The following is an 18746-nucleotide window of genomic DNA, read 5'->3' on the forward strand; positions in this document are numbered from 1 at the left end:
TAAGTTTTTTTCACAAAATGGTATTTGCTCTTAAAAGGTCACTTCAAGAAAGTGTTACAGTTTCAAACACTGGTTTTAAAAAAAATGCCCAAACTGCATCAGTGGACAAACCTTCTCTTCATCATAACCAACATCCACAATCAATATTGGTACCTCTGCTGTGGTATGCCATTGTCCCTCAGGTTCTGGTTGTTTCTTCCCCGATGCAAGAGATGTTCAGAATACAACTCAGGACCAATTTGAACATCTTTAATTGATTCTGTGTGTCCCCAGACTGCTATTCAAGAACAGTAAAAATTTGGCTTGCATGTGCAGGTAGATGGATGTTGTTTTCTTATTTTATAGCCAACGACGATTTTTGCAGATAGATTAAATTCTTTTTTAAGAATGTTTGGTTAAATGCAAAGTATTTATCTTTCATAAGCCAGGTTACTTGCTTTCATTTAAATTTTATAGAAAATAGGTCCAGAAACATCCAGGGACTTCTTAAAAGCAGATTCTGGCACGTCTCTTCATCAAACCTGCCTAAATATAGCGAATGTTTTAGAAGAAAGGCTGATCCGTGTCCTCCTCTTGTTGCTCAGCAATGAAAAAAAACTTTCTGGACTAAAATAGAAACCAATAGACCCCCCCAAAAAATCAGTAAACTGTATGTACTCCCTTTAGAAAGGTAAATTTATGAAACCCTCTTCATGTTTTGCACCTACATTTATTTTCACACTACTTTGTTACTTGCATTAAAATATTGAATATTTAGTTTAGCAATGGGCAGACAAAATTTAAAAGTTGTATTTGTATGTTGAATGTTTCTTTAAAAGATTTTTTACAATCCATGAATGATTTCATCTTGACACTTTGGACATCACTGTCCTGAAACAAACATGTTTCAGCAGCTGAAACTCAAAATGCATGTTTCATTTCATAAATGTGTGTTTCAGAATTATTTATCTGATTTAAAACCAATAAAAAGGCTCAATATGTTTTATTTGTGTTGATTGGTTTCATTATGTCTAGGTTTTCATGGCTCAAAAATACAATACCCTTTAAGAAATCTGAAATATTTTGCCACCATCTCTACTTTTCTTACGTGGAAATCCATCTGCATGGGTCCAGTTGGACTCAGTTTTCACATCCACTTAGTTAAAACTAAAAGGACAAACAGTTTTACTCAAATCTTTTACCAAGAGTGTTATTCCTCAGATATATTTCACTAGTTGCTTAGCAACAACAACGACAGCTTTTCCAAAAAGCATCTGTTTAGTAAGTGCTAATCAAATAAAGTCTTATGCTGTAGACACAGGTGGTTGGTAAGGCTTTGTAGTCAGTATAAAGCTGCTAAACAATGTGTCTTTGTTTGATTGCTACTGTCAGCTTAAAAGTTTTTCATGAATATTTAGCCCCACTTGTGCAACCCGCCCAGATTGGCTTACTTTTAGCATCCATATGTGCAAATAGATATTTTGAGAGGATCTGAATATACTGGCAAATAAATCATAGAGGTGAATATTTTCTTTCAAGGACAAAATATGCAAGTTTTGGAGCAAAGTACAATCAGACAAAGTGAAAATCTGGACCCACAGTGCTATCAATCAGGAAAATTACCTTTAACTGGAGAGATTGAATAAAATTACAAAATTGGTGAAAGTAATAGCTTTCCTCCTTCCCAACAAAGGAAAAAGAAAGAATGGGTTTACCATGTCCTAATTGGTTGTTATTAAATAGGAATAAACTTTTTTTTTATATTTAATTTATGTCTCGTGAAGAACTATTCATTCAAAAGAAATAGGAAGGAAAACTAATATTTACGAATCACAAACTCGGGCTTGGAGACAGCACAACAACACCATGCAGCTTCACTTTTCTAAATAATAACAAACTACGCAATTAGAAATGAGTCATCTGTGAAATTGATGAGCTCATGTGTAAAAATTACACATGAGCTCTTAAATATGTTTGAATGCTGTGGCAAACTCTGGAAATATTTTGCATTATGTAGTCTTATTGTGTCCTATAATCGGAGGTGTACTTAAGAAAGAGGGGCACTGCTTCAACATATTCTGACTCAAGGAAAAGTAAAAATAGTCAACCAATAAATAACTCACAAAGTAGTAAAATAGTATTCCGTGAAAAGACTACTTGAGTACTGAGTAAATGATCAAAATGTCTGATTTAATATTTTAAAATGATGTCATCATAAAAAAAAACAGATATGTGAAAATTCTGGCATTTTAAAGATTAAAATGAAAAAAAAGTGTAAACAAATAATTCTAAAATAACTCATTCAAACAGAACAAACAATTTTCTATAACAATATGAACCTTTGAAATCAATACTTAGAGAAGAGGATAACTTCCAATGAAAATATTTACTGTTTATTTTGTTTTTGTTTTCTTATCTAAAAATGGGCCAGGACATTAAATAGATAGGAAATAACCTTAGAAAAACAAAGCTTGTGTCCAAACAAGAGGCCTCACTTTAAATCTAGATACATTTCTGGTTAAAACATATTTGTTTGTTGAAGTTAGAGTTATGTCAATGTTACAATATCCAGAAATTTTACTCAAGTAAGATTCTTCATAATATTCCTCAAGTAAAAGTAAAAAAAAAAAGTATGGTGCAGTAAAACTTCCCCTACAAGTGTTTTGTAGTAAATATGAGTAAATGTGTTCAATAAAACACATTTACTCAAGCAAATGTAATTGAGTAAATATACATAGATACAACCCATCTCTGAATATAATAAGCATAAATAGCTGAAGCACAAAGCAAAAATAACGTGAATCCTTATCAGAAAGGCCAAATCATAGTCATAGCATAGTAGGAAAAATGACAACAGAAAAAATCTTATGCCACCCAAAAATTTCTTATGCACATATTTTAGATTTTTTTTTCTTCATGTTTTAAAATATATTGAACGTGTTTCAATGGCCAAATCATTGAAACATATTCGTACAGAAGGGGAAAACGTCTGTATTTTTGAGGAAATACATTTCATTAAAGGAATATATAGATATATTTAGCCTATGTGTGCGCTTAAATCCCCTCCCACCTGCCTGGTAAGGTTGCGCGCAGCCGATGAGTTTTATAGCAACTGTTGCCCAGTGAGGCAACGCCATAGTCCCCGTAGTCCTGGCGACTGTAACCCACCAACAACAACCTCTCGCTCCATCATTACCACCTCCTCCACCATCCTCATCTTCATCAACCAGTCCGTAGCTCAGGTTTGCTTCAAACTAATTTTTTTTGTTTGTTTGTGTGTTTGTTAGCCAGAACGCAACTGGTTTGTCCCGTCGCTGCTTTTTGAAGGAGATTTAGAAGCGCCTCTGGTTTGTGTTTTGTCTGCTGCTGGATAATAGCTGGGGTAGTTTGCTAGCCGAGGGTGTTTCTTTGTAACGTGTTAGCCTGCTTGCTAAGATTCCCTGTGGATACTTACTGTGGTGGGAGAGCAGAAACTACATTTGAGAGCTTTAATATAGCATTTAGTTAGAGAGAGGAGTATTTTGTAGGTGTATATTCCCGTTTGAAGTTGCCATGCTGAGTGGTAGCAGCTTTCTCAGGCTAGTGAATGATGCTAACTGGTCAGCTGGAGCAGGAGCAGGTGTCTGTTGTTGCTAGGCTGCTAACGCCAGCGATGCCTTCCTCACAATGCTTGTTGGGTATTCCATTTTGGGGGCTAATGTGGCGGTGAGATCGCAAGTTGGAGTTTCGAGTGGTTTGTGTTTTGTTAACCGGGCGAAATCACCACGGCGATTAGCGAAGGGAAAGTGCTGTGAGCTAACCCTGCTCTGACTAACTGGTTGACAATAGCTAAGCCATTACTTTCCCTTTTGTCTTAGGCACCAAGATAGCTTCGCTAGCTCTCCATCTGCCCTCTTTGTGGAATCAGATGGCTGTGATAAGCTTTGTGATAACACAGGGCTAAGTTGTGCAATGGAACATAAGCCCTAATTAATTCACATTTGTCCATATTTATCGTTCAGTGAATAATTTATCTATCCCGAGTTGCATAAATTACAAATAGCCTGTTTAACGTCATTATTGCCTTATAGTTTATCATGAAAACTGACTTGAATTAATGCGGATTTTCTTGATATGTGTATAAATGCATACTTCTTTACAATTTTGGAAATTAGCCTTCGCTTTTGAAAAGAGTGTAGGCTAAACATCCTATCACAGTTTATCCCAGATTAATCTGAATTGCCACAAATCCCAGGTTTTAGTAAGGTTACATTTAAGCCTGTCAAAATGTCAAAGATGAATAAAAATTGCATAAATAACGGTTTAGTTCATTTAATAATAAAGATGCACCAATCAGTCAACTGGAATTGGCCAATTTTCCCTTCACCAGTTCTTACTGGTGATCAGGAAGAGATATACTACTAGAAAGTCAGATTTATTTGTTTTTTTTATCATATTTATTCAATTTCTTTATTCTTTTACATATTCATTACACATCAGTCTACAGGATGTACTCTGATGCCATTTACTTGTGTTTAATAAAACACAAATCAAGGTTATGGAAAATGTTTTGCATAAAAGGGAAGGATCTCATAATTAGCACATTTTGTGTTGGATTTCAAACTACCACAGCTATTAAAACATCTGTAGCACTTTTGAATTATTATTATTATTTTTATTTTATTTTATTTTATTTTGCCTTTTCTATGCTTTTGTCCTTAAAAAAAATCAAAACGGATCAAAATCTGAATCGGTGGATCAGAACAGGAAAAAAAAGGAAACAGGTATACGACAGGAAATGGTTGATCAGTTCATTTCCGCTTTATAGTCTTACAAATGTGTTTTTTCCCTTTTTTCTGACTTAAAGATTTAAAAAAAAATTTAAATGTTGCATACAACTGGTTTAAGTCAGCTATTGGACTTACTGTTCTCAAACTAAACTTTGTTAAATAAACAAATTTTCTCTTTCTAGTCGCCCAAAATCCAAGGGCTATTTTCCCCCTAAACACACAGTAAACCAGTTCCACAGAAACTACATTATGTTGGGGAAAAAAACAAAAAAACATATATAGTAAATGTGATTCATGACCTAGTTTGAAAACTCTGAACATATGTAGACCTAGAATGATAAATATCAAAATTAAACACCATTTGACCAAGACGTCTCTGTTATTCTCAAAGCAGGATAGTACATTTTATTTAAGTTTCCCTAACTTTTAGTGTTAAATTCTGAGCCAGTTTCTCTTTTTCTCTTATCTCGTTATTTTAATAGTAATACTTTTATTGATTGATTGACTTATTTTAGAGCAGGTTTCTTAGTGTTGCATCACATTTACTCTTGCCTGGGTCCACTGGGTCTATTGTTCACCTGTTCAACCCTCTGATTCCCATTAGGAAGGAAAACAGGTGTGCGTGCATGCGCGCACATGCGAGCGCGTGCGTGTGTGTGCGTGTGTGTGCGTGTGTGTGTGTGTGTGTGTGTGTGTGTGTGTGTGTGTTGCAAGATGAGGGGAAGGAAAGAGAGAGCAGGTGCACCTCCACTGGCGTGGGACTCCAGACCGTCCCAATTTATCTTAATCTGTCCTCGACAGAACAGAAGAGCTATTTAACAGTAAACAAAGAACAAGTAGTTATGATCTGAGGTGTGAGTCGTGTTGCTGCTCATTGTTGGAGAAACACCTGTTTAGTCGGACCTAATGGCACAGGAGCCGTTTATAACCGAATCACAAAAAAAAAAGTCCAAGGAAATGATGTTTATTTGTTGACGCCTATCGAAGCTAAATTGGGTCGCCCCTCCGCCCCTCTTGACCACATACACAAACAAAACAGGATGTTAGGAACTGCCAGTTATCAGATCATGTTACCACTTACCTGTAGTCCAGGAGGGCAGAAATAGTACCATGCCACCTGCTGCCTGGATCCTGTTGCATTTCCAATCACTTAAAGAGGGCCTGATTAATTCAATTATTCCACCAGCCATTTTCATGGCCTTGCTGCATGTTTGCTTTGTAATTTTCCACAACCTTCCTTATAAACTGTTCATTTAAGAGAAGAAAAGAAAAAAAAATATGTCTATATGAACCATCTGTAGAACCTGCAGTGACGAGCACGCATCTATTTAAAGGTCTTTTCTTTCTTGCCAATTCTTTTTTTTATTTTATTTTTTTTATTTTTTGCGTTTTATTCCACACACCAAGTCTAATTTAAATCTGTAAGATTTGTCTTGCGTTGTGACGTATACCAATGCAAAGTTTCTTGCATTAAAATCGGCATTAGAGCGCCTCGCCTCGTAACTCACTTCCAGGTTTCTTTTGTCATTTTAAACCCCCATCAAAACAAACACTCCTTTGCATACCCTCCACCTCTTCAGCTCCAAATTACATCTCCCTCCACCTGCTTCGCTGCTATACAAACACCTGATCAAGTCACTGTGAGTTGGAGGGGTGGGGGGGAAGGAAAATCCATCTCTGATGCACCTAGTCTTGTTCACGTACTTGCATGTCTTTGGCGTTGCTCATTACACTCCAACTTTGTCATGCATGATCATTACTTAGGCAAATTGTAGTCCTTTGTATTTTCTGGTAGCTGCGACTGTGAACCTTTTGTGCTTCACGATTCTTTTTCTTTTTTTTTCTTTCTTTTTTTTTGGGCTGGGATGTAAGCAGGAGAAATTGAAGGGAGGAAACTCAGGGCAAAATGCTGCACTCCTTGGTGGCTTTTGTTCCTCTGAGTCTTTGTAGGGCTTGCACTTGCTCAGTGGAGCACGGCATTTAAGTGGGCCACAAGGGAGTGCCTGAATGGTGTGGCAGGAGGTGTGTGTGCCTGTGTGTGTGCGTGTCTTTGTGAAGGGGGTTGAGGTGAGGCAACAAGGGTGTGCTGTGATGTAGGGGCTCCTTTTCTCAATTAGATGGACTCGGCTGGGGCCATGTACTTTAGATTTCAAACTACACTTTGGAATATGATTCCAATTTTCTGCTCCCTTTGATTCCTATTTTTTTTTTTTTTGTATTAAGATGTCGAAGGTTATGCGTTTCAGGTTTGAAAGGTGGCACAAAGTTTTTTTTGTTTTGTTTTGTTTTTTTAAACGTATCCTATCTCTTAGTGATATCAAATTGATCTAGGAGGGTCTTGTCAAAACTTGTCACAGTTATTTATGAACTTCCAGCCCACGGAAAACAGCCTGATACCTTTTGTACCCCAACAGAAAGGATGGGCAGGTAATGAGATTCATTAGGGCCGATTCATGCAACCAGAGAAAACTGCAGTCACGCTGTTATTTTCACTAGCATTCTGTTGAAAGGACTTTAAACTGTTGAAATGGCCTGACAGAGAAATATTAGCAGTTTTGAAACTGTTGTTGTGTAAAACCTACATACACAGGAAGGTGGATTTTGCCCACTAGACAGCTTCCCAAAAGTGTCCAAACTGTTCCAAAGATGTTATCTTGATGACTGGTCTATAATAAGTAGTATTTCCCCCTATTATTTGCTTCTTTTTTTTTCTTTTTTCTTTTATCCATTTCCTGTCAGGTCACAACTAGTTTTAATGTTGCTGCCCCAACATGAACAAAGTAAAAGTCTGCAAAAAATTGGGTGCAGTCTTGAAGGTAATGGAAAGGGGCGAGCTGTCCCAGGAGTGATTTAGAGCTCTAAGGAGATCCAGCTTAATTAACCAAGAGAGGCTTGTTCATGGAAACTGTGATGGGGAGGAGATGGCCTTTCCCTGGAAGGAATGGGTGATGGTAGCCACACTATTATTAACTCGCAGACATGGGTTAACCTTAAGTGTGTCCTCTTGTCCTTCCCCTGCAGATGTGTTCACTTGAACAAGGATAAGTAATTATATCACGGACGTGCTGGGCTTTTTTTTTTTTTTAGATTTGGAACACACAAACATCTGAGAGTTTTTCTTTGTTCGCGGTGTTTAGTCAGAAGTGACGTTGAGCCTGCAAAAGTGCGGCGCGGCAGAGGAAAGCGAAGCAGCATCTATTTAGAGTTAGTTAAATATTAACTTGTTTTATGGCTGCGAATGTGGAGACAAGTCCATGTGCCGGTGATGCATGAGTCCCTGAGAACATTGCGTACCGCGGGGCAGAGACAGGTGTTTAGGTGCAGTTGGCCCGAGCCGCTTTTCTTTTTTTTTTTTTTTTTTTTTTTTTTTTTTTTTTTACTGGCATTGATTTGGACAAAACAGATGAGGTTTATGGTGACACTCCATGTTTCCTGTTCTCCCAAGATTAGATTCTAATTTGGCCGTTCCTGAGCAAACTAAAACGTGGGTAATTGCTTACGTTTGCGAGCAAATATTTTCTTATGCAACACCTGACAGGTCTGACTTTTGGCGCACGGAAGTCGATGAGGCGTCGAGTCTGTATTTGCCTCGGTATTGCTGTCACGCATTTTATGACTTGCTTCTCAACTGCTTCATTTAAAATGAAGCATTTGAAAAGCAGCCAGAAGCAAGACGTATTTGTGAAAAAGTTCTTATTGGTTATCAGGGATCAGCTTTTTACTCTATTAAGGTCATGATACTGTCTTTATTACGCTGTAAAGTTGATTCACCTCTGAAGCTTGCAGGTTAAGACAGTCGTGTGAGTTATTATTATCAGCCCTACAGAAGGTCTGTTTTCTTTTTCATTCAGGCGCCATGCAGACCCCTGAAGCAGGCGCTGACTCCACCTCCACTGTCCCTCTCCAGACCACCGTGCCTGTCCAGCCTACCGGCTCCACCCAGCAGGTGCCTGTTCAGCAGCAGCAGGTACGTCTCTGCTCGATTTGCACCTGCGCGCTTGCAAGTTCTTAGCAAAATTTTGCTGAGTAATTTCAAGCTTTTGCACCTTATTTCGCCAGGCGCAGACTGTTCAACAGGTTCAGCATGTTTACCCAGCACAGGTGCAGTATGTGGAGGAAAATAGTGGCGTCTACACCAACGGCAACATGTGAGTCGAGGTGTTTCCCAGCTCTGCTCTTGCACATCTTCAACATTCAGCCTTTTTTGAATCCCCCTCTTTCCTTCTTTCAAATTTCTTCAAGTGATCATTCATGTCACAAGCACATGATGTTGCAGAGAAGCACAGTTGTCCTTTGTTTATCTCCTCCTTTCTGGTTTTTCTTTCTTGAGGTTTACAATCAGATGTCTTTTTTTGCATTCAGTTCCTTGAACATGACCACAAGTAGGCCAGTTTTTTTTTTTTTTTTGAAGTGACGATTCTATAAAAGGCTCCCCTGGGTCTGAAAAACAAGGTTACACACATAATCGACAAACAAGCCCAATCTGTGTTTTTCCTACTGTGATAAACGCTCACACATCGGCGTATGCACAAACACGGACAGACAGACTTCTGCCTCCGATTGAAACATTTACGTAAGGGGAGCTGGTGGGTGATGGGCGAGCAGCAAACTAATGTCAACATAATACAGGTTCTTGAAGCATGCGCTCCTTATATTGCATCCCCGTTTGAGAGATTCTGTCTGCTGCAGCTTACCAGAGACCTGCAGTCATGGAGAAATTATGTGAAACAGAACATCTGAATCAGTTTTTTTTATAGTTCTCTAAAACAATGTTACTGTCTTGCAAAAGTTGGAGAACTTTTTTTTTATTATCAAATAAAAATCTCAGAAGTGTGGCATGGATTTATTTTCTGCTCCTTTTATGCTGACACCCTTGTATAAAATCCAGTGCATACAATTGTTTTGGGAAAACCTTAAGGAAGGGACTGTATAAAAAAAAAAAAAAAATCATGGAGAAACAGCAAAACATGTAGATGGCTGTGCTCTGGTCAGATTTTTGGACTGCAAACAGAATTGTATTGCTCGGTCATCCCAAGCACACAATCCCCACCATTAGGCAGCATCGTCATGTTGTTGGGAAACTTTTCTTCAAGCTATTTTAAAGAAAAGCATGTGGACAGCTTTTGTCCTGTCCACATCGAAAAGTAATGTTTTTTGTAAAACATGAGCTGTACTTAAGAGACAGTAATTTAAAGATTTAATTTTGAAAAACAAAATGACCTTTTGATTCTGCTTCCCTTGCCAATGCTTTGTTTGCTGCAACCAAAGCATAATCCAGACACAGTAAGGGCGATCATATTTTTAGCCAATGCCCAAATGTGCATAATGCACATTATACACGCTGACCTTTTATGCGACTCAGTCAGTACATCTATGCAAAGAAAGACGGACATTAGCAGATAAACGGTCAATAACCAGGATATGAACTCACAGAAGTTGTGTTCATCATTCCTGAAAAGCCCGTCGTTTCCTAACAGCGTTGATGCTCTTTTGAATAGTCGTCATAACGATGTTATTTGTCTGACTGCCGACCTCTGTTTTGAACAGAAGAACCTACACGTATTCGGAGCCGCAGCTCTACAGCCAGAACAGTGGAGGGAGCTACTTCGACACGCAGGGCAGCTCATCGCAGGTGTCCACTGTGGTGACGTCTCATGGCATGACCAACAACGGAGGGGGGAGCACTGGAGGGATGAGCATGGGCATGGCAGGGGGTCAGGTAATCAGCAGCAGTTCTGGGGCCTACCTGATGGACAACGCCGGACCCCATCCTGCCACCCAGACGGCACGAGCCTCTCCGGCCACTGTAAGTGACACAGCACCTGGAGGAACGGGGCCTTCGCGTAAACATTTGTGTGTTTGGTTGTGCATGTGCGTTTTTACTTCTAAATAGTTATGTCTTTACAGCCACTTTCACATCTTCCTTGATTTTAAAATAAATCAATAAAACCTTTCTGCCCTCGTCAGTTTAGACGCCGTCTCCATTATTCTGCATCAGTGTTTGTTTTCTGATCCGGAGTAGTTTAACAGTCTTGGAAATGGCCCTTGATATTAAAACTTGCGCGCTCACGTATTCAGTAAACTACAAAGGCTGCATATAATGATCTAACTGCTGTAAACATTTTCCTAAAAACTTTGTTTATTTTTAATTTGATCTATTTGGGGGTGGAGGGGAGTAGATGAGGCGCTGTGGCAGAATGATCAGAGAATCAGTCTTCAGATGCAAACACTCCTTATTAATGCTCTGTTCAGATACGATGGAGTACTCAACACAACAGCTACGCTCTGATTTGAGCCTAATTTGGATGCTTATGACTGAAGTTTCAGCACCACTTATGGAGAGTTGTTCAGAATCAACTTGATTTGCTCCAAACAAAAAAAAACAATCATCTAAACCTGGGGACACATTACACTATTTTCACAGTTCTGAGTGGAGTGAAAAGACTTGGAGTTTACTCTAGCAGACTGATTTCAGCAGATTTTTCTTTAAACGACCGAGACACTCTTAACTGCACCGGATGAGGGATCACGGACTACAGGATTTAGAAAACTAACTGCGACAGATTAAGGGATAAGCAAACATATGTGGTGGTAATAAGACATCCTCGTATTTATAAAATACTTACTTGTTTATTTGAGAGCATTTTTACATTTGCTAAAAATGTAAAAAAAAAAATAAAAAAAAATTCTTGACATAAAGGCACCTCATTAGTTCCTGCACCTTATTTTCTACTTAAATATTTGAGTGTCTCTCTATTTGTATTTCCTTTTTTTTTTTGTCATTAAGTAGTTGTACATGGTTATTTGATTCAGTTAGTCTCTACATTAAACATCAACAAAAGTTAATGATAAATTTATTGACGCTTTTATTAAAAAATAAATAAACCAAAAAGAAATGGCTCGCAGTTGATGCCCTTTCTTTTTTCATTGGTTGTTGGCAGCAGTTGTTCTGTTATCAGTTCCCAAGCTTTACTCGCATCAGCTCTGACCCATTTACACAACACTTGCGCCGCGTTAGGCATGGATAATCTTACTTACAACCAGTATACAAATTGTTGAACATAGCTTGGGTCAAACCTTAGCTGTTGTGTGTGTGTGTGTGTGTGTGTGTGTGTGTGTGTGTGCGTGTGCGCGCGTGCGTGCGTGCGTGCGTGTGCTTGATGAGTCTTTTGTTTAAGCATTTTAAAAGGATGGTACATGTTTTGAAGTGTTTTGGCTTTATGCATCAGGACAGGATAAATCTGATCTGGTCTTTTAACAGGTTCTAAAATGACTAAAGATCTAACTGGAAATGTGATATACTCTCAACAGGTTTCAAGCTTTTTATCATTTATTAAGCAAAGCAAAGGTGAGAATGCCTTGTGAGTGGAGAGAAGTGCATCTCCTGATTCTGTACCATATAAAACTACTTTTGGCAGTAACTGATTGGCAGCAACAATTGATTGCTGATTATTGCTGATCTCTTTCCTTCCTGGCAGTGTGGAAACACAAACTTGATACACCAGCATTATTATTTTTACAAGTGCAATCGCTTTGCAACAACTAGCTTGTTACTTTGCCTTCTAGGTCCTGTGGAGCAGCATGTACAAGTTTATCTTCATTTTTCACTATGACTTTGTTTTTGCTTTGAGGATTTGGGGTGTTTTGTGTGTTTTGGACACATTCGGTTAGACTTGCATACTTTCAGAAACCGTCAAGACCAGATCATTTTTATGCCCTGATTCATAATCTCTAGATTTGAAAGTCGCTGTACTTTCTTTTTACAAACCCTCCAGCTGTCCTGTGGTTTGTTTATATTTCATTATGAAGGAAAAAAATGTTCAAGTGTCAAGTATTCCTGCTCTGCTTGGGGATTAGTGGTGCTTGCTTTGGGATCTTTACTAGACTCTCTTTATTTATTTACTTATTCATTTATTTATTTATTTTTGCGTAATGCCAGTAAAGTGTTTGAATGAGCTCTTTAGTTTTCTTGCTTCAGTTTTGATTTCCTCCCCCTCTTACATTTTGTTGTCCTGTGCTTCGTGGTTTATCAGATTGAAATGGCGATTGAGACGCTCCAAAAATCTGAGGGTTTATCCAGTCAGAGAAGCTCGCTGCTCAACAGCCATGTAAGTTGCTTTCCTGAACGCACGCTCTTGCCTAACCTGAACTTTTGCAAGTCTCCCTCTTTTGCTGTTCTGCCCTTTTCTCATCTTTGTAGATCCACGTGTGTTGTGGCGCTCGCAGGTTTATGTTAGTGTTGCTTTTCAAATCCATGGCTGCAATAGAAGCTTTTGCAAAGCTGCCATGGAGCAGCATCAAGTTTACAGAATGAAACCAGAAGTTTTTAGGGTTTTTGTGAAATGGTGTACAGAGGTGAGTTAAAAGGTACATCTTTTCCTCTTGTAGCTCCAATGGCTGCTGGACAACTACGAGACAGCAGAGGGAGTTAGTCTACCGCGGTCCACCCTCTACAATCATTACCTGCGGCACTGCCAGGAGCAGAAACTAGACCCTGTAAATGCAGCATCTTTTGGCAAACTCATTCGCTCCATCTTCATGGGACTCCGTACGAGGCGCCTCGGGACGAGGTCGGCTCTTTTTTTTTTTTTTTTTTTTTTTTTTTGTCTCGGTTTAATATTTCAGTTTGCGTCCTTTCAAGATTTCAGGTTTATTTTAAAACCTTCGCTGTACATCAACTTCTTCCGGTTTTGTTTTTGCAGAGGGAACTCAAAATACCATTACTACGGTATACGAGTGAAACCAGACTCGCCGCTCAACAGACTTCAAGAAGACATGCAGTACATGGCGCTCAGGCAGCAACCAGTTCAGCAGAAACAGAGGTAGGACCCATTCGTCCTGCAGCACCTGCTGTGATACAAATCATAGTGGTTAGAGATAATAAGCTTTGCCATGTGGTTTCAGGTTCAAGCCAGTGCAGAAGTTCGACAGTGGCTCCGGAGACAATTACACAAGCGGGGGGCAGCACCATCCTGGAGCGGCAGAGCAGACAGTCATTGCACAGAGCCAGCACCACCAGCAGTTTCTAGGTCAGCAGCTTTTCAACTAAGCTAAATCGCTGAATTGTTTTTTTTTTATTTTTTTTTAAGATAATTATGATCATCAGTCATAGGAACAAAAATTATCTGTCTAATTGCATTAAATTGGATTAGATACTTTACTTTCCCCGAGAGGGAAATTATTTTGTCACGGTACGTTTTACGACATCAGTCATCGTAAACAAAGCGAAACGTAATTTGCGATGTTTAAAATGGCACCTGACGTTCGAAATGTATGAAATAGAAACAAATGGGATATTTAACTCAACAAAAGCAGCGAGGGTGAACTTTTTCTTAGTTTTTCTTCACAGATAATGTGACTCTGTGGCTCATTTTGAGTCATGTAGTGCTTATACAATTTTTTATTTATTTATTTTTTCCCCAACAGATGCATCGCGGGCACTCCCTGACTTTATAGAGCTGGACCTGGGACAGAGCAGTATGGAGAACATCAGTCCAGAGGATGTGAAAGCTCTACAGTCCCTTTACAGAGAGCACTGTGAGGTGAGACGAAGGAGAGTCTTTGTTTTCTGTGAAAGGGTAGCAAATCATGACACCCTTCTTAAAGATGAGCAACCCACGAACAGGTCTGGGTTATTAATTTTAATAATCTTGCTTTAGTGGAGCCATTTAAATTATTTTCAAGGATTTTTTTTTATTCATTTTGCTGTCCTTTCTCTAAGTCTGTTTTCTATCATAAAGTTAACCTTATTGGTAAAAGCAGTTAATACTATAAATATCAAACATCTTTTAAACAATTGACTAATTAGGTCAAAAACTTAGTTTGTAGATATTTCTAGCTTAGTGTTTTTTTTTCTAACTAGTTTGATGTTTTGTGTCAGAACTCCCCTGATGTTCATCCCGTTTAGCTGAAAAAGCACTCCTATGAAGACATTTAAAAGTGTTTGTTTTCATAAGCTATAAAGTTTTTATTAAAAAAAAAAAAATAATAAAAAAACTTTCTCGATGTGTTTCAGGCTATCTTGGATGTTGTTGTCAACCTCCAGTTCAGTCTAATAGAGAAGCTGTGGCAGACGTTCTGGCGTTATTCTCCTCCTGACACAGTAGAGGGCGCCACCGTAACAGAAAACAGGTGGGGACTGGCTCTTTGAGACGTGCCTTGCTGCATGGGTTTGCATTTATTTCAAGGTTAATCAGATTGTTTTAGAGGAATGACTTGTAACTGAGGTTTGCTCCGTTCTGCAGCAGCATAAGCGAGATTGAAGCGCGGCTCCCTCGAGCACAGCTTTTGGCGCTGTGCAGGAACGAGGCCGTTCTTAAGTGGATGAGCACCTGTGACCATTTAATGTACCAGGCCCTCGTGGAGATCCTGATTCCTGATGTCCTGAGACCCATTCCCAGTGAGCCACAGTCACGGACACCTATCAGATTTACCTGATGAAGCTGGTCATGTAGTAACTGTTGCGGTTCTTTTGCTCCCAGGTGCCTTGACTCAAGCCATTCGCAACTTTGCCAAAAGCCTGGAAGGTTGGCTTAGTAATGCCATGAATGCCATTCCACAGAGAATGATCCAGACCAAGGTGCACTTTGCTGTAATACTCATAGTAAATTTGTTAAATTTATACTTGAAGTTATTATTTGTCCATAACATGAGCTTCTTGTGTGCATTCGTGTCGCAGATTGCCGCTGTTAGTGCCTTTGCGCAAACGTTGCGCAGATATACATCGTTGAACCACCTGGCTCAGGCGGCACGTGCTGTGTTGCAGAACACATCCCAAATCAACCAGATGCTGAGTGATCTCAACCGTGTTGACTTTGCCAACGTACAGGTCCGAGCAGTCCCGAGCGCTCGTCTCCGTCACGCGTGTCTTTTCTAAACCCCCCCCAAATCCGGTTTGTTCCTCCTGCTGCTGTACAGGAGCAGGCGTCCTGGGTGTGCCAGTGCGAGGAGGGCGTGGTCCAGCACTTGGAGCAGGACTTCAAGGCCACCCTGCAGCAGCAGAGCTCTTTGGAGCAGTGGGCAGCCTGGCTGGACAACGTGGTCACCCAGGTGCTCAAGCCTTACGAGCACCGGCCCAGCTTCCCCAGGGCAGCCAGGCAGTTCCTGCTGAAGTGGTCCTTCTACAGGTCTGGGAAGGCCTCCAGCGTTCAGGCTCATTGAGGTTTTACAGCATTGAGACATTGAGCGTTAAGGTGTCTTCTTTTTTCTGTGTAGTTCTATGGTGATCAGAGACCTGACCCTGCGTAGTGCTGCCAGTTTCGGTTCCTTCCACCTGATCCGCCTCCTGTATGACGAGTACATGTTCTACCTTGTGGAACACCGGGTGGCTCAGGCTACTGGAGAGACGCCCATTGGAGTCATGGGCGAGGTACAGCTGCAGCATCTGCTCTCTTGTATTCTCTCTCCTAGGATTCTGTCTATTAATCTACCATTCTTGATATTAAATATCTGTTTTGGATACATCTTTACCAAGCGCTAATATCTTCTCTATTTATCGCTCTCTTATTTCAGTTTGACAACCTCCACACCTTATCCCTTGCTAGCATCGATAAAGGTAAGCCAAAAGTAACTAGACAGCACAAAACGACAAACTCCACTTTATCATATACTTTGCTTATTGTTAACCGAAAAATGTCTGAAAACTTGATTGCACAGATTTAATTCAGCTAATTATGTTAAAACAAGAAATTCAAGGCTAAGAGAAAAGGAATACAGAGAATGCACAACTATAATAAACAGAAAGGCAAACTGTGAATATTAGAATGAGATATATAGACCAAAATAATGTTACTTTTGAAGTCCTTGGACAATACATATTTTAGAAAGAGTCTTTGAAACGAGCAAAATGTAGCAAGAAATTGGATTCCTACATGTTTCCCATTTAAAAATGCCAGACTTTTCCAGACAGAAACCCCGTCAACACAAACATATTTAGCAAACCAGACGTGTTTTTCAGCATGCGGCCTCAGTTTTTATAGTTAAAAACTTGTGAAAATTTGGGTGTAGTGATGGACTCGGCACTGAACCTTCAAAGACACGTAAAGACAATTACAAAGTCAGTCTTCTGTCATCTGAAGAAGATTTCTACAGTGAAAGGATTAATTTCCCAGCAAGATCTTACGATAAGAACATCTGAAGATTTATCTTTAGTCACAGATTACTGCAACAGTATCTTCACAGTTCTCCCTAAAAAGTCAGACAGCTGCAGCAGGGGTTTTAATGTTTTCTGTAAACTTTGAAGTATTCGATCCAAGAATACAACGCTGAGGACTTTTTTTTTTCTCTCTCTTTTGTCCATGTGCTACATTGCTCTGCCCAGACGAAACTAGCGGGATGGACAGTGACTTGGAAGAGGACACAGAGGACTCCGGAGAACCTCTCGCCAAGCGCGAGAAGCCGGAGCACGAGGTAATCCAAGTGATCCAGGTTGGGGCGCTGGAGGACGGGTCCCACCCTGTGGTGGGTGTCGTCCAGCACAGTGTTCTCCACTCGCTGCAGCAGCCCCTGCAGGACCACACCGAACACATCCTAACGCCCTCTGCTGGGACTCCCACCATCCGCCACTGCAGCACCACAGGCAACACGTATGCCTCCGTTTGAGGGTCAAAGGGCACAGCTTCACCTTGTCTGCCTAGTTTTACCGTCCCACTCTCCACGTCTCTCTCTCCCTCTTTACGTCTAGATGTCTGCATCTTTTTACATGCGTTGTCTCTGTTTGCGCTCTGCCCCGCGTAGCGGGTGGAGGAGTGACACTCCGGCCAGGATGTGCTCTGTCCTTGTCTGTTTGGATTCTGGATGTGTAGTCGCCTTGTTTCAGTCTGTGGAAGGGACCTGGAGGAAAAGGGACTCGAGTGCGCCGTTAAATGTTTCCTCTTCAGACGCGACTTAAGGCTTCCGTCTGTCCACGCGGACGGGTTTTATCCCTTCAAACTGCTGATGTCTCAGAGCTCAAATCCACGTCACTAGTCCCAGTAGAGCAAAACGCATCGAATCACTCAAAATCTCCACCTGTTGTACATAGTTTTGCTGTTCTTTTTTCGATCGACACTCCTCCAAACTCATGGTGCTATCATTGTGCTTTGTTTTTCATGGAATTTCTTTGTCTTTTCTGATTTCTGTCAACAACGCTGATAGACTTCCGATTGAGCGAGACGTTTCTGAGTATTGTATGTAGCTAGACAACAAAGGGTCAGATTCTAGAAATGATGGGGAAACTTCGGTTTGACAGTTATATGGTAGCCACTTGCACAAAAACACTTGCATCTTTTTAGTGATATTAGAAGTAAAAGAAAAAAAAAACCTGTACTGCTGCTTTTGTGTATACAGATGAGATTCGGGATGAAATGGGGAGGGGGGAAGTTTTTTTTTTATGCACCGCGTGCATAGTGCTTGCCTTTTAGATGCCTCGTAATGTGGTTTACGTGACGTGATCTTGAAAGACTCTTGGCAGCCGTTTTTCCTGCTTTTACAAGTTTCTTCTCACTTCATGAAATTCCTTACGTTTGCAGTGGACCAAAAAATTCAACCAACAGAGGAGGCTAAGCGCAAGTCTCTCGATGCCACACGGATGCTGTTCCCTGTCCCCGCAGTGCCATGTCGCGACGCAGAATTAAAAAAAAAAAAAAAACTAAAAATGGGAAAAGGAAAAAAAAAATCTATATAGAATGTCAGGGATTTAATGTACCTCGGCTTTATCATAGTGCCTTATCCTTAAATGCAGCTCGTCCGCGTAGTCCTGACCTGAGGTTGCCCAGCCGCAGATTTGGTTTCTGGTGACTCGTGGCTGGATTTGGGCTGGCTCATCAGTTCTTTGTTGTTGTTTTTGTTTATTTGTTTTCTTCTGAACCTATCTGAGTCACAGTCACAGTCTTAGCCTTGTCCTGCCCTCGCTCTGCCTTCTTGAGGCCTATTTCTCGCATTTAGCCTTTGTCATCGGATGAAGTGAGCGTGTGTTTTGCGTGGGTGTGTCTTTGACTTTTTCTTGGGTCTGCGCTGTGC

General features: G+C 40.2%; 1 protein-coding gene across 2 annotated transcripts; it reads left to right on the plus strand.

The window, feature by feature from the left end:
• The first annotated feature begins 3066 nt into the window (after positions 1 to 3066).
• On the plus strand, positions 3067 to 18036 carry rfx3 (regulatory factor X, 3 (influences HLA class II expression)). 2 transcript variants are annotated; one of them, XM_007568558.2, is made up of 17 exons: positions 3067 to 3221; positions 8600 to 8715; positions 8808 to 8896; positions 10299 to 10554; positions 12782 to 12856; positions 13137 to 13318; positions 13451 to 13570; positions 13653 to 13777; positions 14175 to 14290; positions 14764 to 14879; positions 14993 to 15147; positions 15230 to 15327; positions 15427 to 15576; positions 15666 to 15874; positions 15963 to 16116; positions 16260 to 16302; positions 17068 to 18036. In XM_007568558.2, the coding sequence occupies exons 2-17, from the start codon at positions 8605 to 8607 to the stop codon at positions 17346 to 17348; spliced, it is 2280 nt and encodes a 759-aa protein (XP_007568620.1). In that variant the 5' UTR covers positions 3067 to 3221; positions 8600 to 8604; the 3' UTR covers positions 17349 to 18036. The 2 variants fall into 2 exon arrangements, with proteins under 2 accessions (XP_007568620.1, XP_007568610.1); XM_007568548.2 differs by having other exon boundaries at positions 3068 to 3221; positions 10296 to 10554.
• Positions 18037 to 18746: the final 710 nt, after the last annotated feature.

This window comes from Poecilia formosa, unplaced genomic scaffold, assembly GCF_000485575.1.
Source record: "Poecilia formosa unplaced genomic scaffold, Poecilia_formosa-5.1.2 Scaffold6, whole genome shotgun sequence".
Lineage (NCBI taxonomy): Eukaryota > Metazoa > Chordata > Actinopteri > Cyprinodontiformes > Poeciliidae > Poecilia > Poecilia formosa.

What these genes read in the sequence shown, in the direction of transcription:
- rfx3 (XM_007568548.2), top strand. Translation starts at nt 8,605, where the DNA reads ATGCAGACCCCTGAAGCAGGCGCTGACTCCACCTCCACTGTCCCTCTC. An exon ending in GCACCACCAGCAGTTTCTAG is followed by an intron (nt 13,778 to 14,174) that starts GTCAGCAGCTTT and finishes TTTCCCCAACAG; the next exon opens with ATGCATCGCGGGCACTCCCT. An exon ending in AGAGAATGATCCAGACCAAG is followed by an intron (nt 15,328 to 15,426) that starts GTGCACTTTGCT and finishes TTCGTGTCGCAG; the next exon opens with ATTGCCGCTGTTAGTGCCTT.